The sequence below is a fragment of the Artibeus jamaicensis genome, unplaced genomic scaffold, assembly GCF_021234435.1.
Source record: "Artibeus jamaicensis isolate MK-2021 breed Jamaican fruit bat unplaced genomic scaffold, CSHL_Jam_final contig_3201, whole genome shotgun sequence".
Lineage (NCBI taxonomy): Eukaryota > Metazoa > Chordata > Mammalia > Chiroptera > Phyllostomidae > Artibeus > Artibeus jamaicensis.
In genome coordinates this window covers 212,749-239,462 of record NW_026521754.1, presented here as the reverse complement: position 1 = coordinate 239,462, position 26,714 = coordinate 212,749, and the positions used below count along the sequence as shown (strand labels likewise).

At 40.3% G+C, this 26,714-nt stretch overlaps 1 protein-coding gene across 1 annotated transcript; it reads left to right on the top strand.

The window, feature by feature from the left end:
• Positions 1–307: 307 nt before the first annotated feature.
• EIF3J (eukaryotic translation initiation factor 3 subunit J) lies at positions 308–26,714 on the top strand. Its single transcript, XM_037152009.2, has 8 exons — positions 308–448; positions 534–637; positions 9,897–9,951; positions 10,895–10,986; positions 22,046–22,160; positions 24,707–24,871; positions 26,160–26,233; positions 26,576–26,714. Exons 1-8 carry the CDS (start codon positions 406–408, stop codon positions 26,705–26,707), a joined length of 780 nt encoding a protein of 259 aa, XP_037007904.2. The 5' UTR covers positions 308–405; the 3' UTR covers positions 26,708–26,714.

The window sequence follows — 26,714 nt, the reverse complement described above, 5'->3', positions numbered from 1 at the left end:
CGCCCTCGGGAACTCGATAGAGACTGGGTGGGAGTGGCGTGCGCGGGCGAAAGCCACAAAGGAGACATCCCTGCTAACTTCCCCGCAGTTACGTTTCTTCCCAAGGACCAAGTTAGCGTGGCGCCCTCCCACATCCTCTCCCAGCGCCCCTTCGCGGGATACAGAAGACTCAGCCACGCCCTCCCGCGAGACCCTCGGCTCCAGTCGCCCCGTCCCACGCCCCCTTCTCGCCCGCGCGCGCGCCGCCGCCGCCGCCAGAGGGGGCGGGGCCTGGGCCAGTGCCTACAGTCTGCCACGGTCCCAGCCTGCCCTGCGCGGGCCAACGAGAGCAAATCCAGTGACTCACCTCTGCCGCGCTAACTCCTCGCTGGCTTTACCCTCACACACGCTAACACCCGGCTCGACATGGCGGCGGCAGCGGCGGCGGCGGGGGACTCCGACTCCTGGGGTGAGGAGAAGTTCCGGGGCATGGCCCGGGCCGGTGCTGGCCCCTCACTGAGGCAGGCACTAACGTGGCTCGCTCTCTTCCGTAGACGCGGACACGTTCTCCGTGGAAGACCCGGTGCGGAAGATGGGGGGTGTCGGCACCGCGGGCGGGGACCGCTGGGAAGGCGAGGACGAGGACGAGGACGTCAAGGTGGGTGCGGGCTGGCGCCTTCGCGGGCGGGGTTGCCCACCGACGGGCGGGCGGGAGGGTGGACTCTGGGCCCAGGGGTGCCGCCCGGGCCTGAGAGCCCTGGGCTCCAGCGCGAGCTTAGGGCCCGGCGGTGCCCTCTTCCCCTCCGCTCTCCGATCCCACGGGCCGGAGACAGGCAGCATGGCCTTTCAGCCTTCCTTGGCGAGGGCGGCGGCCTCCCCAGCCCTTCTTTGTCAGTCCGCGCCCCGGCCTGGATCCTACACGCTAACCGGAGACTGAAGGTGACAGCACCGGCGGGGCCGGCCCACGTGTAAACTTCATAGTCAGGCGCCTGTCTTCGAGATGAGCCTGGCAAGTTGGGGACTGAGCCCCACGGCTTGTCCCATATGGAAAATCTTGCAGCGCACCTGCCTTTTAAAGCTCAAGTCTCCCCAGAGCCAGTCATTCTTTATGTACCCAAAGGCCCACTTGTAGAGTTTGTACAATTAGATGGGTGGAATGTTGTGGCTTAATTTGAACTATTTTTTCCCACACAAGAGAAATAAAAACAGTAATGTGAAATGACTTTTATCCTTTCTTCCCACAACCAATGGTAAAAGGATGAACTGAGTACTGACAGCCAGCAATTATTGCTCAGAAACCTGAGTAGTCCACACAGTGACCTGAAAAATGTAGAGTTGACAGTGACATTAATCTTAACACTAGATATCGAAGATTTGGTAGTTGGAGTAGAGAAGGAGCCAGTGCTTATTTTTTCCTATGCCTTGTAGATCTGAACCAGATTTACCTAAGTCGTTTTTGTTTTTGTATTTAGTAGCTTCAAAGGTCTGAAGCCCAGCATGTTAAAACTCTTATTAACAAAGTTCTCAAAACTTTTTAATATTTCTGCAGATAAAGTTTTATGTGAGTTGGAAAATGGTATTTGGTGGTTTGGATTTATTCAGAAAATATTTTACTCCTAGCTTCTGTTCTTTAGCATTTACTCAACTCTATAAGTCCTTCTGCTTGGGCTGATAATTTTAAGCTAGAAAATCATTTAACTTACTATTAATACTGCTTTCGTTTGGATTTTACCCTTTTCTCCTGAGTCTGATGAGGTGAATGTTATTTATCAAACAACCTGAGGTTCAGAAATGATGGGAGCTTTGCACACATTGGGATTATTAATCCCAATTTAATAAATGTTGTGAAGATACTTAAATGCTTCATTTACATGTTGTATAGACATGGGAATGGATTTTGTTAACCCCTTCATTTCAAGATATAAGTTACTTCCCTACATGGTAGAGGATTTTTTGTTTTGAGCCTTAGTTCAGATTTGCCCTTTCAATTTTTCTGTGTATACCTGGATGTAGCGGTTAAGACATCTGTAAATGAAAATTGGAAATAAGTTATAAAATGAGAAGAAAAGATTAGGGGAATCTGGACAAAAGTAACAGAAAATGACGTTTGAATGGAGTAGTCTATAGACTGCCTGAGATTATTGCATATAAATGGTGTCAATTCTGATAAATACAATTCTGACCACTCAGAATTAGTTTTGGAGATTTACAAGTTGTAAGGGACCATAAAAGTCATCTTGTCAAGTCACTCCTTCAGTGCACAGTTTATTTTTATACACAGTTTATTTCTGTTAAATAAACTTTGAAGTTTATCTTGGAGAAAAAGCTGAACTTGTCTGTTTTATCTCTGAGTTTAAATGTTGGTTTAATTCTGTTGCGTTTCTTCAGGATTCTCATGGTACAATATTCATGGAGTAGTTTGATTCCTGGACTCTGGAGTCTGACCTGGGTTGATATTTTTGCCTTGACATTTTCTGTGTTTGTGGTCATAAACAAGTTTTTTAATCTTGCTGTTTTAGTTTCCCAATCTGTAAATCGTTATTATAGGAGCTGGGGAGGGGTGTTATTTTACATTTTAAATGAGATAGTACAGGAGGCATTAAGCAAAGTTGGCACTCAATAAAAGTTAAATTCACTCTTAAAGGTACAGTCTTACTTTTTCGGGCTAATGGACAGTGTGCTTAGGCTGTTCAGACCTAGTGCTTTGTGCCAAAGTTTTCATTTCCTAAGCTCAGGGGTAACTTCTCTCCACAGTGGCTATTTACTGTGAATTTTGTGTTTTGAATGCAACGACCATGTTTATGAAACAAGTTTTTGCTTGCTCAAAGGTTATCAGTCTGGAGTTGAAGCTTGCCTCCTTGGATGGTAGTAATACCAAATTTCTGAATTCTAATGTTTTAGTACCTAATCGTTTCTTAAAGAGATGCAAAGTGTAGTTCCCTTGAGATTGAGTAAGTCATAGTCCTTAATACAATATGAGAACTTTTAAAAAGTCTTCAGAAGAAACAGTAAGTTATTCAGTTTACATCAGTATCTAGTGTTTAACCTTTAAGAATATAGATTTAATGTCATTTGTAATATCCTGAGAAATGAAAGGAGAACTGATATCTTTGTTGCAGTAATTTACTCCCATAGTTTACAATATTTCAGTAGACATTGTAGCATTTTGCTGTGCTTGACTTTTCAGTAGCTGTGTGGCAATGGCAGAATTGGATTTAGGTAAGATTGTAGGATTGTTTAATACTCATGGATTTATTTTATTTTTCTTACTATACTGATGTTATGTAGAGGCAGTGGGAGGCATTATTCACTTGGTATATATCACTGGACTCTCCCCATTGCTGAAATGATGTGTAGGCTGTGTTGGCAAGAAGGTAGTGAGTATCTACCCACTGCAAGCAGGGGCAAATACAACTTTTTCTGCATTTTACTAGTCTCCCAGCTCTTTAATAAAACAGACTAGAAGCTAGACTTATTCAGAGGATGTAGAATTTATTTTGAGACAACTGCTCCTGGTTGTATACAGGCATTTGCTTGAATAATGTTGTTAATAAATTTTTTTAAATATTTTATTTATTTATCTTTAGAGGGGAAGGGAAGGAGAGAGGGAGAGAAATATCAATGTATGGTTGCGTCTCTTGGGTCCCCTGCTGGAAACAGGGTCTTGGGTCCCCCTGCTGGAAATAGCCTGCAACCCAGGCATGTGCCTTGACTGGGAATTGAACCGCGATCCTCTGGTTCGCAGGTCTGCGCTCAATCCACTGAGCTACACCAGCCAGGGCTAGAATTTCTTTTAAAAATCCTGGAGAACTGACTTAGTTGAAGACTGGCCTCATCTTACCCATTGAACCATCTTGTAGGAACGTATATGGGTTAATAGCTTAAATCTACCACAGCAAAGGACATTTTTCAAGCATTGGAAATAGCACTTCTGAAGAAGGGGATCTATATTTCAGAGAAATGGGAAATTGTTGGGAAATACTCAGAAGGTGGGCATTTTGCCAGAAAATGGGTATCTTGAAGTATATGTGTAACTTCTTAGGAAAAATTCCAAACATATACAGAAGTAGAAAGAAAAGGTTAATAAACTCATGGCCAATCTTCTTTCTTCTATATCCCCACTTACTGCTTTCCTCCTCCAACCAGGTTATTTTGAAGAAAATCCCATTTATGTCATTTCAATCCCATTTATGTCATACCCTGACTTTCTAAAAAAAGATTTTATTTATTTATTTTTAGAGAGGGGAAGGGAGGGGGAAAGAGAGGGAGAGAAACATCAGTGTGTGGTTGACTCTTGTGTGCCCCCTGCTGGACCTGGCCCACAACCCAGAAATGTGCCCTGACTGGGAGTCAAACTGGAAACCCTTTGGTTCCCAGTCCAGTGCTCCTTTGGTTCACAGTCTGCGCTCAATCCACTGAGCCACACCAGCCAGGGTAATACCCTGATATTTTTTATTAGTGTAAGTTTTTAGTAAGGAAGCATATCTGTTACTGAAAAATACATAGTTTATTGTAATGTTGGAACACTGAAAGTAAATAAGCCACTTGTTTCGAATTCAGTGTCTTGATTGTGATCTTCCTTACCTGGGAACAAACATATTAGATAGGTAGGCATTGAGATAGAATTCAACTAAGTGCTGGGCCATACATAATAGGATGTTAAAAACTTAGTGAAATTAAATTAAGTGAATGACTGGGCTTTCAGAGAGCAGCAGAGTTCTGAGATGGTGGAAGGACATTTTTACTTCTTTTAATTAATTAATTAAATTTGAGATAGGGGAAGGGAGCAAAATATTTATTTATTTATTAGAGATAGGGGAAGGGAGAGAGAAACATCAATGGGCTGCCTCTGGTATGTGCCCTGACTGGGGACCGAACCTGCAACCCAGGCATGTGCTCTGACTGGGAATTGGTGACTTTTCGCTGTGCGGGGCTGGGCTCAACCCACTGAGCCACACTGGTCATGGCTGAACTTGCTTTAAAAATTGAATTTTGCTGAGAAGTCCAGCTTTGCCAGAGGCCTCAAAGTCAGTACAATTTACAAAACACCAACCAGTAAAAGGCTCTTTTCCTGCAAGAGATTATGCTTTATCTAAACCAAACTACTTAAAGAAAAAGAGGAAGGAGTGTATGTTAGTGGGCTATGGAAATGGGGCAGAAGAATTTTACTGCTCTTTTGAAGCTACTTCTATTTGACAATCTATAAATATATCTTGCTTAAGTTGGAAAGCATTTTCAACACTAAAAGTGTTCTCTTATTGCATGTGATGTTCTGTAGTTGTATATTATAAAAATGACTAACCAACTAGCTGCATTGTTAGAAATAAAAAGAAAGCAGGATTAAAAATTATTTTGTTCTGTTTTCAATTGGGAAGCAGTTTTTAAACTTGAAAAGCAGCCATATCTTTCAGAGCAATGGCTGAAATGATATTTATTGGGTGTGTATCTGTAGAAGAAGAGTATAGTTAAGCAAGTAGTTTATAAACAGCCTCTTTTCTAAGCAAGCTAGCCATTTTAGGAGAACAGCTTGGCTGATCTTTTGGAGATGAATTGGACATAATAATTGGAAGATTTATTGGGACCTAACATAATTAGGGTAAGGAATTGGATATTGATAGCTCTTCTCTTGAAACAAGTAACCATTTAAGGCATACTCCCTATTTTAAATTTTAATTTTAGGTGTTGCTCTAGGCATCCTTTTTGTGTTTTATCTGGATTTGTTGTCAGCATTTATGAAGTTCTAGTGTTTACAGAAAATTGGACAGATTTAGACAATTCTACCTTATATTTACTTTTAGGGTACTTTGCAAATTTTATAACTAAGGACACAAAAACTCTCAAGTTTCTGGTGAAAGCTACCTGGCCTTTCACTATTGGGATTATATCTGTTTGGAAGTGTGACCAGTCTCTTTTTGCTGATATTACTGTGCTCTCTCCTTTAGGAATTTGTCACCAGTATAGTAGTAAACTTCAGGGCAGACTTGCATCTGAGCACTCTTGGGTAAGGGTGACAGAAAATGCATCCTTTCCAGTGGTCCTTTTATGAACTGAGGAGTATATGTCAAGGTTGTTTCTAGGACTTATAGCTAACACTGCTTTTGCTACTAGAACCTTCTTTTATGGAGGTCTAGGTAATCTTATTGTGTCTGGCTGATAGGACAGCTTAACTTGACTGTCTGGGGTAGGGTTTTTGCTTTGATGGGGAAACCAGAGATGGATAGAGGTGTGGGACATAGTGTGATTGAGATACCTAGGGAGCAGTGATATGGTAGGGTGGGGGGTGATGTTTTACCAGGAAAGGGAACTGAGGAGCAACAATATTGAACAAAAATGCTTTGTTGCATCTGTTTCTCAATTTTTGTAATTTTTGGAATGGAACTGCTCATTTTAAGCCATACTTCTCCCTTCTTAGCCTTCTAGTACTTGAGGTACTAGAGTAGTTTTTTAAAGTTAGTATAAAACCATCACTGGCAATTTGAGATGGGTAACTGATGTAGCTGTAGCTGGGCATATCTTCTTAGTATGTACATAACCCTTCTCTTTGATGAGCTCCCCTGTTCTTCCAGGGTAGCTCATTCAGAACTAATTGAAAGAACAGTTTTGGTGAGGACAGACCTGTCTCCCAGATAGTTATTTTATACTTTAGGATTTAAGTAAGTAATCGTGTTTACCATACTTTAAAGGAATTTGGCCCATTCAGAACAGGTTCCTTCATTATTTTTCACTGACATTGTTGGGTACCTGTCTCTGGGTCTTAGTGTCTTTGTAAAATAGGGATAAGACCACCTTACTTAAAGGACTTTTGTGAGGGTTACTGTATTACTTATATATAAAGCCCTTTGCACAGTGCCTGGTACAAGTAAACTCTCAGTAAATGCTCTCTATTTATCATCATCATTATCAGAAGTGAATTGTAAATATGTACTCCTAGGAAATAAGCAAATGGTCTTCCTATTGAAGCACTGCCCAAGTCTCATACCACTCACAGACCCAGCTCTCCTATGTTCTTTGGAGATTAAAACAACAAAATACCTGGTGGTTAACTATTTTCCTTTTTCTTTATTTTAGAGAGAGAGGGAGAAACAGGCAAGTTCTTACTGTTCTGCTTGTAGACCTTCATTAGGATTTATTGTTCCTTTGGTGGACTTACAGATTTTTATTAAGAATAAAGGCTTGGTTAGTTTATATCCCTAGACTGATTGAGATTTATGATCTGTCTTGTAAAACTAGAAGCTTGGTGTCACAGGTAAGGCACATTAGTAAGTCTCTGCATCTTCCAGTAGTATTAGGGCCGCCTGCTCCGCATCTGCCATCTTGTGGCTCAGCTTCAAATGGTGTGTTACAGTGTACTTACACAATGACCAGGCTACCTGTATACTAAAGCACTATTTAAACACAGGGTTGAGCATGTCCTTATCAAACTTAACCCTTCTGAATTCTGTGGAGCCTTTAGAAAATTGTTTGATAATTGGTTTATTTTTAGCTCATTGACTGTGTTAGGCATAGAAAAGACAGAGTATAGATCCACCTTAAAGTGCTCTGCCCAAGTTAGGGAATGTGTTCCATGTACTTGTTTAACAGTTCTTGAATCCTTTTAAATACTAAGTGTGGGAAACTGTTTATTCTTGTGTTATTAATTATATTATTTTCCATATGACCAACTGTAAACCCATTTTCCCCCCTCCCTGCACTGTATTATATAGATTTAATTCAGTAACCACAGTTGTGTTATATAAAATATTGCTTGAAATAATTGAGCCAATGGTTAGGATGTTGGATGTTTTTATATTTGGGAATGTGAGAAGTATAAACTTCTTATTTTTTCATTTTAAAACAGCTGAATTTAAGAGAGACTGTTGGCTTGGTTGTCTTGTGTTTTAATTTTTTTAAAAATATTTATTGATTGATTTTAGAGAGGAAAGGGGAGAGAGGCTAGAAGGAGGAAGAGACAGAAAGATCAGTTTGTTATTCCACTTACTTATACTTTCATTGGTTGCACCTTGTATGTGTGCTCTGACCTGGGATTGAAACTGCAACCTTGGCATATCAGGACAATACTCTAACCAACTGAGCTAACCGGCCAGGGCCTGGATTTGAATTGTTAATGGAGAAGCTTTTTTATGAAATTTGACAAGTTGATATAAAAGCTCACATGGAAAAACAAACAGGCAAGAATGGCCGGGAAAACACTAAAAAACCTGAAAACCTACAAGAGGAGACTAGCCCTAACCTACATAAAAACATACTATAAAGCCAATGTAATTAAAGCAATATGGTATTGGTTTTGAAGAGACAGACCAGTGGGATACTATAGAATGCAGAAATAGACCAGATACTTATGAAAATAATAGCATATGTTAAATGATGGGGCAAAGGAGGATTTTCTTTTTAAGATTTTATTTATTTTTAGAGAGGGGAAGGGAGGAAGAGGGAGAGAAACAGTGTTTTGCGAGAGATACATCAACCTGGGACCTGGCCCCCAATGTCCCCCAGGCATGTGCCCTGACTGGGAATCAAACCAGTGACCGTTCAGTTTGCAGGCTTACACTCAATCCACTGAGCCACACCAGCCAGGGCCAAAGGAGGATATTTTAATAAATGATTCTGTGACAATTAGGTAACCATTTGGAAGAAGATAAAATTAGATCAAGGCTTCACGTTATACCATAGAAACTCCAGATGGATCAGATATCTAAATGAAAAAACAATGAAATCATACATATTATAGAAGAAAATTCTTTGCTGTAAGAAAATGAAGCATCAGTGAAAGAAAAGATTGATAAATTTTACTGCATAAATGTAGTGGGGTGCATGGCACATCATGGGGAAACATGAGAGGCATTTCCTTTAGGAGAACAGCAGGGCAATGATGCCCATTATTTCTACCTCTATTCACATTGTGCTCTAGAGATTTAGCCAGTACAATTCGATAAAAGAAATCAATTGTGGAGACAAAAGAATTGGTAAAGAAGTAAAACTATCTCTTGTTTGCAGATGACATGGTAGTATACCTTGAAAACCCTAGAGAATCAATGATAAAACTAATTTAATAAATGAAATCAATAAGGTAGCAGGATATAAAATTAACATACAATTAACCAATGTTACCCCAATAAATTCAATTAAAAAGTTTAGAAAAAACCCAAAAAGCCCTAGCCAAGTAGCTCAGTTGGTTAGAGTGTTGTCCTAATACATCAAGGTTGCAGGTTCATCTCCAGTCAGAACACAAACAAGAAAGCAATCAGTGAATGCATAAATAAGTGGAACAACAAAGTGATGTCTGTCCCCCACCCCTAGAATCAATTAAAAAAATACTAATAGCTTTTCTATATACAGATAACCAATGAGAGGACATAAAAGGAGGAAAAACTATTTATAGTAGTAATGCAGAACATAAAATACTCGGGAATAAATCTAAAGAGAAATGTGAACACTTCTAAGAGAAAAACTTTAAAACACTCCTTGGGAGATATAGAAGTTAACTGGAACAAATGAAAAGAGCTCTTTGTTGGTGAGGGTAGCTCAACATGATAAAAATGTCAGTTTTCTGCCCTGGCCTGCGCGGCTCAGTTAGTTGGGCATTGTCCTGCAAAGTGGAATGTCACAGGTTGGATGCCCAGTTAGGGCACACACCTAAGTTGCAGATTCTGTTCCTGTCTGGGAGCATATGGAAGGTAACTAGTGGATGTTTCTCTTTCACATCAATGTTTCTCTCCCTCCTTTTCTCTTTTTCTTCCCTTCTCTAAAATCAGCCAGTAAACAAAAAGATAGATATCAGTTCTCCAACATTAATTTATAAATTTAATGCACTGCCAAAAAATACCGACAGTTTTTCTATGGTGTTATACAAGTAGATAATAAAGTTCACATGGAAAACTGAACATGCAAGAATTATTAATGGAGTTTCTTTTCTTTAGGATAACTGGGATGATGATGATGATGAAAAAAAAGAAGAAGCAGAAGTAAAACCAGGTGAGCCACTGGGGTTTGCCCATTTTTGGTTTTATGTCTTGATGAGCATGTGGTGCTTTGTTAATGAGAAAATGCTCATAAAATTGAAAATTTGGGTATTTAGAAACCAAACATCATTCCATTCCTACTTTATTTTCTTCTCCCTGCATTTCTTCTCTCCTCTTACAACATAATCGGATTAGATACCTACTGTTTTTGTTTCTGAATTATTGTTAGGAGAGAGTAAAGCGTATGGCATCATAGTTCAGTGATCTCAGTTCTGCCTAGAGGACAGGGGAAATGTGAAGGGAGATGTTTGGATCTTAGGGGTCAGGTTGGAGAGGAAGACAGCAGAGTCCCCTGAACATTCTCATTCTTTACTTGCCAGGAAATTACCATATGAAATGGAGCTGGGAGATGTTTGGTCTCTTGAAGTACACAAATATATCTGTCTCATCTATATGCTGGAAAAGATTCAAAATTAATTAACTAATGATTATTTTTAAATATTTTATTTATTTATTTTTAGACAGAGGGGAAGGGAAGGAGAAAGACAGGGAGAGAAACATCGGTGTGTGGTTGACTCATACAGCCTGGCCTACAACCCAGGCATGTGCCCTGACTGGGAATTGAACCAGTGACCCTTTGGTTCACAGGCTGGCACTCAACCTGTGGAGCCACACCAGTGAGAGCTCAAAATAATTGATTTAAAAACTTCTTTAGCCCTGGCTGGTGTAGCTCAGTGGATTGAGCATGGGCCTGTGAACCAAAAGATCGCAGTTCAATTCCCCGTCAGGGCACATGCCTGGGTTGCAGGCCAGTTCCCAGCAGGGACCAGTTCCCAGCAGGGGATGCACCAGAAGCAACCATACATTGATATTTCTCTCCTTCTGTCCTTCCCTTCCTTTCTAAAGATAAATAAATTAAATAAAATAATAATAATAAAAATAAAAATTACTTTCAGAAGTAAAAATTTCAGAAAAGAAAAAAATGACAGAGAAGATAAAAGAGAAAGAACGGCAACAGAAGAAAAGGCAAGAAGAAATTAAAAAGCGGGTAAGTACTGCTAATTTTCAAAAATACAGAATTCTCACATCAGTAGTGGTAACAGTGTCTTAACAGGCAGCAAATATTACCTGGCAATTTGTGTGGCTTTGTAAAGACTTTAAATGGACATCATTAGATATGAGAATCCCAAAACTAAATGTGTGGTTTTTTCCAAAAACCAAACCCTCAGAAGCTTTGTACATTACAATGCCTTTTAAGTTTTCATAAACACTTGGGAACAGTGTGACTGTGTAATGACCATGGTAAGTGATTTTTTTTTACTTGTACCTGTAGTTCTTTTTTTTTTTTAATTATATTTTTAAAATATATTTTATTTATTATGCTATTACAGTTGTCCCATTTCCCCCCCTCTTCATTCCCCTCCACCCTGCACACCCTCTCCGACCCACATTCCCCCACTTTAGTTCATGTCCATGTGTCCTAAGTTCTTTAGCTTCTACATTTCCCATACTACTCTTACCCTCCCCCTGTCTATTTTCTATCTACCATCTGTGCTACTTATTCTCTGTACCTTCTACCCCACTCTCCTCCTCCTACTCCCCTGTTGCTAACCCTCCACGTGATCTCCATTTCTGTGGTTCTTTCCTTCTAATTGTTTAGTTTGTTTTTGTTTTAGGTGTGGCTATTAATAATTGTGAGTTTGCTGTCATTTTACTATACATGGTTTTTTATCTTCTTTTTCTCAGATAAGTCCCTTTAACATTTCGTAAAATAAGGGCTTGGTGATGAGGAGTGGTTTAACTTGACCTTAATCTGAGAAGCATTTTATCTGCCCTTCCATTCTAAATGAAAGCTTTGCTGTTTAGAGCAATCTTGGATGGAGGTCCTTGTCTTTAATGACTTGAATAATTTTTCCCAGCCCCTTCTTGACTGCAAGGTCTTTTTTGAGAAATCAGCTGACAGTCTGATGGGAACTCCTTTGTAGGTAACTGTCTCCTTATCTCTTGCTGCTTCTAGAATTCTCTCCTTCATTTTTATCTTGGCTAATGTAATTATGATGTGCCTTGGTGTGTTCCTCCTTGGGTCCAACTTTTTTGGGACTCTCTTAGCTTCCTTGACTTCCTGGAAGTCTATTTCCTTTGCTAGATTGGGGGAGTTCTCCTTTATTATTTGTTCAAGTAACTTTTCCACTTGTTGCTCTTCCTCTTCCCCTTCTGGTACCCCTATAATTTGGATGTTGGAATGTTTAAAGGTGTCCTGGAGGTTCCTAATTCTCTCCTCATTTTTTTGAATTCTTGTTTCTTCATTCTTTTCTGTTTGGTTGTTTCTTTCTTCCTTCTGGTCCACTCCCTTGATTTGAGTCCCAGTTTCCTTCCCATCACTACTGTTTCCCTGTGCATTTTCCTTTATTCACTTAGTGTAGCCTTCATTTTTTCATGTAATTTGGGACCAAACTCAACCAATGCTGTGAGCATCCTGATTACCAGTGCTTTGAACTGTGCACCTGATAGGTTGGCTGCCTCTTTGTTGCTAGGTTGTATTTGCTGTGGAGCTTTGATCTGTTGTTCTTACGTTTGGGCCATTTTTTTTTGTCTTGTCACGTCTGTTACATAGGTGTTCACCAGGTTGGGGGCAGCCCAGTTGCTGGGTTGTGACACTGTATGTGGGGGTGGGGTCCTAGGGGGAACAATGGCTTTTGCTGCGCTCTCTGTCGGATTTCAGTCCCTTCCGCTGTTTTCCCCAACCAAACTGGACCCTTCTTGTGCTGATTCCTGTGTGGGTGGGCTTGTGTATGTTCTAGGACTCTGTGGGTCTCTCCAGCTAACTCTCCTATGAGGATAGGAGTCTCTCCCTGTGCCTCAAGCTCCACAGGTGTTTTCAGTCGGTTTCTTGAGGCTTTATTTCCTGGCACTGGGACCCTGGGTTGCGTGGTCTGTCTCACTCCCCAGTTTTGCCTGTTTTATCTGTGTGCAAATATGGGTTTGCCCAGTCAGCCAGCCAGCCAGTACCTCGTGCGCGGTGCCCTGCTTCACAGTCGCTGCCTTGCTGGGTCTGCCCATTGCCACCTTGTGCCCAGGGTCTGCCTGCTGCCATCATGTACACCTGTGGTGCCTTTCGTGCTCGGTGCCACCGCTTTTTGTGCTGTGACCCCTCTCTGCTTGGCCGCTGACTTGGCCTTGCCTTCCCGTCTGGATGAATGTGTCTATTTTAATTCCTCAGTTGTGTGACTTCCATACAGTTCAATTTTCTGTCAGTTCTGATTGTTATTTTGTTTCTAAATTGTTGTTGTTCTTATTTTGGTTGTGTGAGGAGGCACAGTATGTCTACCTGTGCCTCCATCTTTGCCGGCAGTCTGTAGTTCTAATTGTGATTAGTCTTTATTTGCAGTGTACGTATTGAGTGAAATACAAAAAACGTCCATTCTTTTGCCGTGTACTGTGTGTTTTTCTTTGAATATTTCGAGCAGGATCAAGAATCTTGTATTCATTTGTCTTTTGAATAGAAAACACATTTACGTGATTCAGAAATTAAAGCAGTACTAAAGAAGCACTCCCAATCCTTCACTATTCATCTTGTTTCTCTTCCTCTATCCCTCCCATAAGTAAATACTGTTTTTTTATGTCTCCATGGTGCCTTTATGCATTTGGATACAACTGTATATTCTTGTTCTTTTTTTAAAGATAGTTTTCACCTCACTGTATTTAATATATTATGGAAATCCTTCCATAGCAGGTCATAGGCAGTTTTTTTCCCTTGACTTTTCATTAAGAAAAACTTCACACATAAAGTAAATAAAATAGCATAATGAGTAATTATGCACATCACAGTTGTTAATATTTTGGCATATTTGCTTCATCTACTTTTTCCAGCAACATCAACAAGTAACAAATCTTATGCATTTTTTCTGTTATCCCCAAATGGAGTGCTTTAGAAGTAATGCTGTGCTGTGTGCTTCATAATGCATCACATCAGTAATGTCTGTCCTGTTTTTAGTGATGCTGAAACTGATCACTGGGTTAAGGTAGAGATAGCTGGATACTTCTCATAAAATTACACATTGCTTCTGGCAAGTAATCCAGCTTCATGTCAGCTTCTCACCTAATAGTTTTATATCATTGAACATTGCCTAATTATTTCATTAGGTATTGCAGAAAGGTGCTTCTTCTCATTTAGTGATTTCTCTTCCTTAATGTACTGCCTGGTTATTTTTTTTTCTATTTGGTTACTTTGGATATGGTTTGTAATATAAAGGCAGAGTAAAAACTTAATTCTTTTCTTTTTTAATTACCAATTTTCAGAGTAAGGAGAGGTTATAACAGCTTTAAGTGCTGAAAAGTGAGGGATTTTGTGGATTTTTTAATTTTTAAATTTATGGGCTTACAGGTTTTTATAAATTCATTTTTTTTTAGATTTTATTTATTTATCTTTAGAGGGGAAGGGAAGGAGAGAGGGAGAGAAATATCAATGCATGGTTGCCTCTCCTGCGTCCCTGCTGGGAACTGGCCTGCAACCCAGGCATGCACCCTAACTGGGAATTGAACCGAGACCCTTTGGTTCACAGGCCTGTGCTCAGTCCACTGAGCTACACAAGCCAGGGCTAAATTCATTGTTTTACTAAGATACAGTAGTTTTTTGATGCTCAGATTGTCCGAACTTTGGCCAGTAGGAGTCCCTTTAAATAGTTCCTATATTCATCCTTTTGACAGAACCCCATTAGTCTTTGAAAGATTCCTTGTTGTCTGGTGCAGTAAGATGTGCCAGGATCACCTGATAAACTGTCCTTCTTAAGTGTGGAATCAGCTACTCCTCTGGGATTTCTTTTAGTGGGAAATAATATTTAGAGGACACAGCTAGGTACTCCTAGTACTTACTACAATATTATTGTGATAGCCTTGTCATCTTCACCGTTTTTCATGGATTAAGCTAGGAAAGTGTGTATGTGTGTATAATCATTAGTTCATATCAACATTTTCTCTTATTCTTACAATGAACACAATTGTATTTTTAATTATTTATTTATTTTTATTGATTATGCCATTACAGTTCTATTCCCCCCTTCATTCTCCTCCACCCTACCCCCCATCCCCACCATTACCCCCCTTTAGTTTATGACCATGTGTCTCAAGTCCTTTAGATTCTATATTTCCCATGCTATTCTTGCCCCCCCATCTATTTTCTTTCTACTGTCTATGCTACTTATTTTCTGTACCTTCTCCCCCTATCTCCTTCTCCCACTCCCTTGTTGCTAACCCTCCTTGAGATCTTCATTTCTATGTTTCCACTCCTGATCTAGCTGTCCTTTTAGTTTGCTTTCATTTTAGGTGTGGTTGTTAATAACTGTGAGTTTGTTGTCCTTTCACTGTTCATGTTTCTTTTAACTTCTTTTTCTTAGATAAGTCCCTTTAACATTTCATATAATAAGGGCTTGGTGATGATGAACTCCTTGAATTTGATCTTATCTGAGAAGCACCTTATCTGTCCTTCCATTCTAAATGAAAGTTTTGCTGGATAGAGCAATCTTGGTTGTAGGTCTTTGGATTTCATGACTTGGAATACCTCTTTCCAGCCCCTTCTTGCCTGGAAGGTCTCTTTTGAGAAATCTGCTGACAGTCTGATGGGGACTCCTTTGTAGGTGACTGTCCCCTTAGCTCTTGCTGCTTCTAGGATTCTCTCCTTCATTTTAATTTTTGCTAATGTAATGATGATGTGCCTTGGTGTGTTCCTTCTTGGGTCCAACTTCTTTGGGACTCTCTGAGCTTCCTGGATTTCCTGGAAGTCTATTTCCTTTGCCAAATTGGGGAAATTGTCCTTTATTATTTGTGCAAATAAGTTTTCCACTGCTGGCTGTGCCTTTCCCCTTTCTGGTACCCCTATAATTCGGATATTGGGGCGTTTAAAGATGTCCTGGAGGTTCCTAAGCCTCTCCTCATTTCTTTGAATTCTTGCTTCCTGACTCTTTTCTGTTTGGCCATTATTTGCTTTCTTCTGGTCCACTCCATTGATTTGAGTCCCAGTTTCCTTTTCATCGCTATTGGTTTCCTGTGCAATTCCATTCATTTCAATTAGTTTAGCCTTCATATGTATATCTAATTTGTGGCTATAATCAACCAGTTCTGTGAGGATCCTGATCACCAGTGTTTTAAACTGTGCGTCTGAGAGTTTTGCTATTTCTTCATGGCTTAGATCTATAGGCTCTGGGGCTTTGAGATCTTGAGCCATTTTTGGTCTGTTGGCGCCCGCCTTGGACTCCCAGGTCGCTGGGTTGTGACGTTGTATGTGGGGGCGTGGTCAGAGCGGGGAAATGATGGCCCCCCTCTGCTGTTTCTTGCCACTGGGTGAGGAGCAGAGCCTCAGGTGGTTCACCAGGGCAGGGCCACTTCGGTCGCTGGATTATGACGCTGTATGTGGAGGTGGGGTCAGAGCAGGAAAATGGCGGCGACCTCTGCTGCCGCTCACCACTGGGGCTTGCTGGGTCCCGTCCAATTGCCCACTCCCTCGCTTGTCTGTCCATACATGGATGGGAGACCACAGTCAACCCGCAGCCCTGCTCCCTTGCTGTTTCCCCGAGGTCGCTCGCTGAATTGCCCACCAGGTCCAACCCTGTGCCTGGATTCTGCGCACTTGAGTCCATCTGACGGAGTTTTCCGGTGCAACCCCGCTCCTCCAGCTGCTGGTTTCACCACTCTTACCGGTCAGGCTGAAGAATTTGTTGTTATCAGACTTCCGAAAAGTTCAATTTTCTGTGTTCTGGCTGTGTTTTCTGTTGCTAATATTTAGTTGTCTCTAAACTTGGTTGTGTGAGGAAGCACGGCGTCTCCACCTATGCCTCCATCTTGGCGGAAGTACTCTATCACAATGAACACAATTGTATTTTTACAATACCACATTACTAACAATGTAAAGCTACTAATGAAGTTTAGGATTTCCTTGCAATTCCTTTGGCTTAGAAAATCTCCGGCTAAGGATGTATAATTACGTCCTGAAGTCATTTGAATTCTCTTCCCTGTGTCATTATGTCTAGTTTGAAAACATTTTTTGTTTTCAATTTTAAGGTTTTTATTTAATTTAACTTTACTTTTAAAACATGCAATATGTTCAGAAGTCAAAAGTTCCAGTGATTGGCTCTGGCCAGTGTGGGTCAGTTGGTTGGAGTGTTGTCTTGTAAACCTAAGGAATGCAGGTTTGATTCCTGGTCAGGGTACATGCCTAAGTTGTGGGTTCAATCCTCAGTTTGGGTGCATGTGAGAGTCAACTGATCAATGTTTCTGTCTCACATCAGTGTTCCTCTCCCTTTCTCTCTCCTGCCCTTCCCCCTCTAAAATCAATGAGCATGTCCTCCGCTGAGGATTTAAAAAAAAAAGTTCTGTTGATTGGATCTTTTTTGGTCATTAAAATTAGGATTATACTTATTTTGTATTTTGTTGTGTCTTAATATTAGTGTCTTAACATAAACCTTAGTTTGAGTATACTCAATTTATTTTAGCCCAAATATTAAGATTTAAATATATATATTTTATTGATTATGCCATTAATTGTTCTATTCCCCCTTCATTCCCCTCCACCCTGCACACTCCTCCCCCATCATTCCCCCTTTTTATTTTTTTTAATTTTTTTATTGATTATGCTTACAGTTGTTCTATTCCCCCTTTCATTCCCCTCCACCCTACCCCCCCATCCCTACCCTTCCCCTTTAGTTTATGACCATGTGTCTCAAGTCCTTTAGATTCTATATTTCCCATGCTATTCTTGCCCCCCATCTATTTTCTATCTACTGTCTATGCTACTTATTTTCTGTACCTTCTCCCCCCTTCTCCTCCTCCCACTCCCCTGTTGCTAACCCTCCTTGAGATCTTCATTTCTATGTTTCCACTCCTGATCTAGCTGTCCTTTAAGTTTGCTTTCGTTTTAGGTGTGGTTCTTAATAACTGTGAGTTTGTTGTCCTTTCACTGTTCATGTTTCTTTCACTTCTTTTTCTTAGATAAGTCCCTTTAACATTTCATATAATAAGGGCTTGGTGATGATGAACTCCTTGAATTTGATCTTATCTGAGAAGCACTTTATCTGTCCTTCCATTCTAAATGAAAGTTTTGCTGGATAGAGCAATCTTGGTTGTAGGTCTTTGGATTTCATGACTTGGAATACCTCTTTCCAGCCCCTTCTTGCCTGGAAGGTCTCTTTTGAGAAATCTGCTGACAGTCTGATGGGGACTCCCTTGTAGGTGACTGTCCTCTTATCTCTTGCTGCTTCTAGGATTCTCTCCTTCATTTTAATTTTTGCTAATGTAATGATGATGTGCCTTGGTGTGTTCCTTCTTGGGTCCAACTTCTTTGGTACTCTCTGAGCTTCCTGGATTTCCTGGAAGTCTATTTCCTTTGCCAGATTGGGGAAATTCTCCTTTATTATTTGTTCAAATAAGTTTTCCACTGGTGGCTGTGCCTTTCCCCCTTCTGGTACCCCTATAATTCGGATATTGGAGAGTTTAAAGATGTCCTGGAGGTTCCTAAGCCTCTCCTCATTTCTTTGAATTCTTGCTTCTTGACTCTTTTCTGTTTGGCCATTATTTGCTTTCTTCTGGTCCACTGCATTGATTTGAGTCCCAGTTTCCTTTTCATTGCTATTGGTGTCCTGTGCAATTCCATTCATTTCAATTAGTTTCGCCTTCATATATTTGTCTAATTTGTGGCTATAATCAACCAGTTCTGTGAGGATCCTGATCACCAGTGTTTTAAACTGTGCGTCTTGAGAGTTTTGCTGTTTCTTCATCGCTTAGATCTATAGGCTCTGGGGCTTTGAGATCTTCTTGCACCATTTTTGGTCTGTTCTGGCCCTTTAAGTGTGAGCAGTGGCGCCTTGGATTCCCAGGTTGCTGGGTTGTGACGCTGTATGTGGGGGCGTGGTCAGAGCGGGGAAATGGCGATCCCCTCTGCTGTTTCTCACAGCTGGGTGAGGAGCAGCGCCTTAGGTGGTTCACCTGGGCCGGGCCACTCAGAGTCGCTGGGTTATGACGCTTGTATGTGGAGGTGGGGTCAGAGCAGGGAAATGGCGGCGCCCTCCCTGCTGCTTGCCGCGGGGACCCACCGGGCCCGGTCCAACCGCCCACTCCCTCGCCTGTCTACCCGCCCACAAATGCGCGACCACAGTCAACACGCAGCCCGCTGCCCCGCTGTCTCCCCTGCGGTCGCTGGCCTAGTGGATCGCTCGGTCGCTCACTAGGTCCAACCCTGCGCCTGGATTCCGAGTGTCTGGATTCCGCGTGCCTGAGTCCGTCTGACCGAGTCCTCCTGTGCAACCCCGCTTCACCAGCCACTGGTTTCGCCCCTTACTGGTCAGGCTGAAGAATTTGTTGTTAACAGCTACCTACTGTTTATGCTACTTATTTTCTGTATCTTCTCCCTTTTTTATCTTCTTTTTCTTAGATAAGTCCCTTTAGCATTGCATATAATAAGGGCTTGGTGATGATGAACTCCTTGAATTTGATCTTATCTGAGAAGCACTTTATCTGTCCTTCCATTCTAAATGAAAGTTTTGCTGGATAGAGCAATCTTGGTTGTAGGTCTTTGGCTTTCATGACTTGGAATACCTCTTTTCAGCCCCTTCTTGCCTGTAATGTCTCTTTTGAGACATCTGCTGATAGTCTGATGGGAACTCCTTTGTAGGTGACTGTCCCCTTAGCTCTTGCTGGTTCTAGGATTCTCTCCTTTTTAATCTTGGCTAATGTAATGATGATGTGCCTTGGTGTGTTCCTTCTTGGGTCCAACTTCTTTGGGACTCTTTGTGCTTCCTGGATGTCCTGGGAGTCTATTGCCTTTGCCAGCTTGGGGAAATTCTCCTTTCTTATTTGTTCAAATAATTTTTCCACTTGTGGCCGTCCCTCTTCCCCTTCTGGTACCCCTATAATTCGGATGTTGGAGCATTTAAAGATGTCCTGGAGGTTCCTTTTCCTCTCCTCATTATTTCGAGTTCTTGTTTCTTCATATTTTTCTGTTTGGTCATTTTTTTCTTCCTTCTGGTCCACTCCCTTGATTTGAGTCCCAGTTTTCTTTCCATCACTATGGGTTTCCTGTGCCTTTCCCTTCATTTCAATTAGTTTAGCCTTCATATGTTCGTCTCATTTGTGAGTAAAATCAACCAGTTTTGTGAGCATCCTGATGACCAGTGTTTTGAACTGTGCATCTGATAGGTTGGCAATTTGTTCACTTAGATTTATCAGCTCTGGGGCTTTGAGTTCTTCTTGAGCCATGTTTTGGTCTGTTTGGGCCTGTTACGTATGAGGAGGGGCACTTTCGGTGTTCACCAGGGCGGGGCCACCCAGGTTGCTGGGTTGTGGCACTGTATGTGGGGGCGGGGTCAAAGAGGGGCAATGGTGGTCTCCTCTGCTGCTTCCCGCAGCTGGGGCCTCCATGGTCTGTCTCACTGCTCGCTCCTTTGCCTGATTTGTCTGTGCACGAATGTTTGACCGTGGTCAGCGTGCCTCCTTGCTCCCTCAGTGGGTCCACCTGTTGCTACTCCAGTTGCTACCTGGGATCCGCCCACGGCTGCCTGCGAGCCTGGGTCCGTCTGGTGGATCTTTCCTGCCCGAACCTGTTCCGCTGCTGGCTCTGCCCCTCTTACGGGTCTGGCTGGAAGCTTTGTTGTCAGACTTCCGTGTAGTTCAATTTTCTGTGGTTTGGCTGCGGTTTTGTTGCTAAAACTTTGTTGTTTTTAAACTTGGTTGTGTGAGAAGGCACAGTGTTTCCACCTACACCTCCATCTTGGCAGGTCAGATATATGTATTTTTGATGCAAGAAATACTTGATGTCCAGACTTAACTATTGGACTGTTAAGTCAAGATATTTTTTCTTTCTAGAAAGTATTCTGAGATTATCTAACGTGGCATAAAAACTTTCTCATTTTATCTTATCCATGAGAAATAACATGGTCTGTTACAGAAGTGGACTTTTGAATTAAAATTTTCAAACTGGATAGGCATGGATAGTTATGAATGGCACAAATTCCTTTTGCTTTTTCCCATTTTGATAAATATTATTTAAGATTTCCCCTCATAGTAAAAGCAATGTGTTGTACAAAATTTTATCACATTATATAGAAATGATATGCATTTATCTGTTACCCATCATCCCAGAGGAGTACAATTGGGAAATAAGTGACCAGTTCTGTTGTGTTTTAAATTTTATAATGATAATGTGTTATATTTTTAATAGTACAGAGTAACATGATATAAATAAGGGAGAAATATTTTCTGATTCTTCAAGGGGAAAACATGTTTTTTTTAATGTATGCATAATGTCATGGGTATGCCATACTTTATTTAACCATTCTGTTGTTGAACATTCAGATTATCTCTAAACTTATTTGAAATTATAAATAATACTCCTCTGAACATCATTGTGGTTAAAACTTGTGTGCATCTTTAGTTTCTTAATATAAATATCTAGAAGTGGAATTAGTTGAGTAAAGCATGTAAAAATATTTTAAGGCTTGATACATTACAAAGTTGCTCCCTTGGAAAGTTGTTTCAATATACAGTGTTAGCAGCAGTGTGTGAGAGTGCCATTTCACCTTGTTTACAGTTTTAATTCTTTATTTCTGTTCAATTTTTACTATTATTTTTATTTTTAGAGAGAGGGAAAGGGAGGGAGACAGAGAGGGAGAAAAACATCAATATGTGGTTGCCTCTTGTGTGCCCCTCACTGGGGTCTCTGTCCTGCAACCCAGGCATGTGTCCCGACTGAGAATTTGAACCAGTGACCTTTTGGCTTGCAGACTGACATTCAGTCCACTGAGCCATACCAGCCAGGGTTCAACTCTATTTTTAAAAAAGGTTCAAACCTCAGCTCTGTCCCATTACCAGCTCTGTTACCTTCTGTTACCATGGGCAGGTTGCTTAACTTCTCTATGCTTTGGGGGTTTTTTTCCTGTAATATTAGGATAAGGGTATATAAAGTGTTTAGAAGAATGCTGGAATACAGTATGTAAACACTTTATAAGTGTTTGCTATTATTTTTAATGACATGTGCTTATAAACTCACACAGTATAGATAGATGTACTGGGTCCACCTATCATGATTCCAGCCTTTTAAAAATTTCAATTCTGTCTCATTTTAGTTAGAAGAACCTGAAGAAACTAAAGTGCTAACACCAGAAGAACAATTAGCAGATAAACTGAGGCTAAAGAAATTACAGGAAGAATCAGACCTTGAATTAGCAAAAGAAACTTTTGGTAAGTGGGAGTGCAATTACAATGCAATATTGAGGTTCCAAGTAACCCTGTAAAAGTCTTATTAGTTATGAAAGTTCAGAAAACACCTTTTTTGAAGAAATATACTGGTTAACTAGATATTAGAAAGCAGTTTTTATTCTCTTTATATTTAATTATGGTAGAGTGAGATACATGGTCAGATTTTTAAATGATTGTGTTTTGAATATCAAATAAAAGATTATTAAGATAAAAGGTCACTGGACCCAAATAAAGTCTATCACTTTTTTAAATGTATTCATCAGCTGGATGAAATTTGGCTGGAATGTGAGGTCTGTAGTTTTGAGATTTAAATACTGAACTGCCTGTAGGGCTGTCCTGTTGTCTTAAATCTGGATAAGGCTCAGACAATATTGCATGCTGGTCCCAGGAGAGGGGAGTGGTGGTCAGGGGGTGGCATTCAGCTTGGGCCATGCCTTCTTTTGTTCAGGGTAACTTCTTTTTGCAACCTTTCTTGGCCCTCTCCATGCCCTGTCTCTACAGTGCATCCAGTTCTGTATTGCATTCCTTACAGCTGTGGTTAGAACATGAGATAAAAGACATTTTCAGGATCCTGTAAATATTGGGTTGGCCAAAAAGTCTATTATGTTTTTTTCCATAGGATGGTTCTGATAGTGTTTAGTTGTCTTTTAGCTTCATTGCAAATAATTTTGTTACAGTGCATCATGACAGTTGTCATATCAGTGTGAATTTTTTTAAAAAATCAAAAATTGGTGAATTTTTGTGCAGTCATTTTAATACTGAAGATGGAAGAAAATATGCAACACTTTTAGCATACTGTGCTTTATAATTTCAAGAAAGGTAAAAGTGCGACTAAAATGTAAAAAAAAAAGATTTGTACAGTGTATGGAGAAGGTGCTGTGACTGACTGACTGACTGTGTCAAAAGTGGTTTATGAAGTTTCTTGGTATTGACATTTTGGCCAAATAATTTCTTTGCTGTGAGGCTGTCTTATGTACTGGAAGATATTTAGTAGCACCCCTGGCCACTAGAAGCTAGTAGTGGGAGACAGCCAGCATACTCAAAATACCCAAATAAAGTTATTAGTGAAATGAAAAATGTCTTTTATTTTATGGGAAAAAAATGTAGCAGACTTTTTGGCCAACCCAAGAGATAAATTCAGTGTTCCAGGAAGAGAGTTACATGGCACAGAGGGTAAAAGGAACATGGCCCGAGAAATTAGAAGCTCTTACTTTGTTTAACCAAGTTTGTTGTTGTCATCACCTGTTAAGTACTTTGTAGAGTAGGTCATGTTGAAACAGTTAAATAACTTGAAATGAAAGCCTAGCACCAAGAAGGATTTCGTTTTTTCCCCACCCCTATTAAAATGAATCAAGCAGGTTGACTGTAGTAATCATTTCCTTCCTATGGGAAGTATGACCTTGTCTTTCACTGGTAATCTCAAGAGTTGCTCTTAATGCTCCTGTCCACTGGTGTGTGCTTGCAATATCTTAGCTGCACTCATCTCATTATAGAGGGTACTCTGCCAGTATCCTGTGTCTTCATAGAGTGGCAAAGGCTGCCCATGTGCTTATTAAAGAGAAGGGTTTATGTGGTACCCATAGATTAAAAGGCAAAAACATGCATTCATAGTCGTTGTTTAGTTAATAGGATTTCAGGGTTGTGTTTCTCATATTAAAACACTGAATCAGAGATATTTATTGTTAACAACTAATTTAACTTGCCTATTGAGGAAGAGGATATGAAAGCATACCATCTTTTGCCTAGAATCCTTTTAGGACACAGGTGGCAAACACAAGGCCCGCAGGCTGAATCCAGCCCTCCACCTTGTTTTATCTGGCCCAGCACCTTGTTTCTACTTGGCGCAGCGCTGAACTCCTTGCCCCTAGTTAAGGAGTAGTTACATTTATACAGTCCTAAAGTTATATTCGGCTCTTTGAAGGCACCTGTGAGGCTGATGTGGCCCCTGGTGAAAATGATTTTCACACCCCTGTTTTGGACGTATTAATGTTTCTGTTGGGGCTTAAATGGTTTGCTCCTGCTTAGCCTCAAGAGTTAGCTGTATGTTTTCACAGGAACTATCTTTTTTTTTTGCTTTCTCTCCCCACTTTACTGTGGGACTCTTTAAATATGCTTTTAAATGTGTAAGATAAAAACAGGAATTTACGTAACAATCTTTTATATTAAAATATTAAAATTACTTTTGCTACAGTAATTACATGCTTCTTTATTAATGCATTAAATAAGAAGGAGGGCAGGTCTAATAGATGATGTGATTTGAAAGTAATGACTGTGAACAGTGTTTCAAGATGTCTGTGACAACGGTAAAGTGATACAAAAGTATCTTATCTCTATTGGTAGCTGTCAGGCTTTGCTAGTACCACTGTGATTTGTTGCTGGTAATCAAAATACAAGGAAACAATAAATTAGAGGTCTCAGGTTAAGATATCTGTGCTTTAGAATGAAATAACAGGATTATTCAGATACCTAATTAGTTTATAAACTTTTAAAATCTTTCTGAAATTTTCAGTGCTCCCTTTGTGTTACAGGTATTACTACTAATACAATTTATGGAATAGATGCTATGAACCCATCTTCAAGAGAGGACTTCACAGAGTTTGGAAAGTTACTAAAAGATAAAATTACACAATATGAAAAGTCACTATATTATGCCAGTTTTTTGGAAGCCTTAGTTCGAGATGTATGTATTTCATGTAAGTAATTCTAATCTATAGCTCTGTGAGTGGTTTTTAGTAAGGACAGACTCAGAAAAATGGCAGTTGACTTTTTTCGGGGATGGGGATGCTATAATATAGATTTAGGATTTGCTTTTTAACAGTTACAATGAGAATATTCTGCAAATATGCAATTAGTTTGAGTGGTTTTGTTCATTTTTTTTGAGGCTGCCTTTTTAATGTTTTTACAGTGGCTTCCCAAAGAGACATCTATTTGTTGCCACAGCAGCTGATGAAAAACTAGCAGCTTCTTTTATTTATATATTGAAAGGGGCTAGGAGTGTCTTTTGGAGAAAATGCTCTTTGGCATATAAGATTTTAGAGCTGAGACCACAAGTGTCTGTTCATTTTACAGACAAGGAAGCCTCTGATCAGGTGCAGGTTGCTCAGCAGAAGTGGCACCTGTTCTCTGTCCCTGCGTGTTGTTCCAGGCTCCAAGACGAGTCACACATTTCAGTGGCTGGTTTTGCTAGCACTGTATTTACTGTTTTTAAGATTGAGGAAAAGGAATTCTATATAATGGATTTTGAATTGGGTTTTATTAGAGGAGTTATTACTAAGCTGAGGGTTATATGATCAGTGATACACCCATAGTTGGTGTACTTTTTACACCCATACTATTTTCCGTGTTTCTGAAGGTGTTCTCTAAGCAAAACTGAACACTTTTTTGGTAGCTAAAAACTGATGTCTGTTTTCAGTTTTATATTTTTATAAAGATGGAAGGATATATTATCCACTCTAAACAGTCTTGTCTCCTGGGAGGACACAGATTGCTGAGATTCCTACTATTTTCTTTCTAGTTCCAGTCTTAGACAATGGAGACCCTGGGGGTGGGTGGTTATCCTCTGTAGGTTTAAGAATTGTCATTCCATGTTTATTCAGCTGCGCCTCACTGAGCATCAGGGATGTGTTGTGGAAGGGCATGGTTACCTGGTGGGTAAGGAAGGGTGGTGTGCAACATTGAGCTAGCTTTTAGTTTCTCTTTGGTTGAACATTAAGTTCTTGGTGATAATGAATCATTATAAAGAAATTATTGTTGCTAAGTTTGCCATTTTACTTTGAATAGTTCTGATTTGTAAGCCTGACCATAGACTGAATGATTCTTTACTCACTATGTCAAAACAGGAGAATCATAGCTTTTTCAAAGTTATTGGAGTTAATGATAGACAAATCAGATTTCTCATAACACATGGGGGGAAAATGTGTATGTTGCCTTTACTTATTCCCCCAGATGACTAAATATTAGTGGTATACTTTTTTTTTTTAGTGGAAATTGATGACTTGAAAAAGATTACCAATTCATTGACTGTGCTGTGTAGTGAGAAACAGAAGCAAGAAAAGGTAAGAGCAAGCCCTCTGGAGCACTGTGTGTCACATTAGGGTGGCGTTACAAGCATAGTGCTCTCAACAAGTCTAGGAAACTTAAAGGTCAGGCAGTTCACCAACACCCTTTAAATTGGAATGGAGTAAGAGTGTGACATCTACTGTCTTTTTTTTAACAGTCATGTTCACAGTCTTAGTTTCTGAATTAATAATAGAAATTGCCCTGCATTAGGTATGGGATCTTCCTTAGAACTAAAGTTTGTCTGGGACTGGAAGTTTTAGTATCTCTTTGAGGGTTGTTATACCAGACTAGATGCATGTGGTAGGTAAGGTCTCATTAATTTACTCTTTTTTCTTTAGCAAAGCAAAGCCAAAAAGAAGAAGAAAGGTGTGGTTCCTGGAGGGGGATTAAAGGCCACTATGAAAGATGATCTGGCAGATTATGGTGGTTATGATGGAGGATATGTACAAGACTATGAAGATTTCATGTGACATTTTA

Bases quoted from the DNA above. Each gene is read 5' to 3' on its own strand.
- EIF3J (XM_037152009.2), top strand. From the start codon at position 406: ATGGCGGCGGCAGCGGCGGCGGCGGGGGACTCCGACTCCTGGG. The intron at 638-9,896 runs GTGGGTGCGGGC...TCTTTTCTTTAG, and splicing joins ACGAGGACGAGGACGTCAAG to GATAACTGGGATGATGATGA. The intron at 22,161-24,706 runs GTAAGTGGGAGT...TTTGTGTTACAG, and splicing joins ATTAGCAAAAGAAACTTTTG to GTATTACTACTAATACAATT.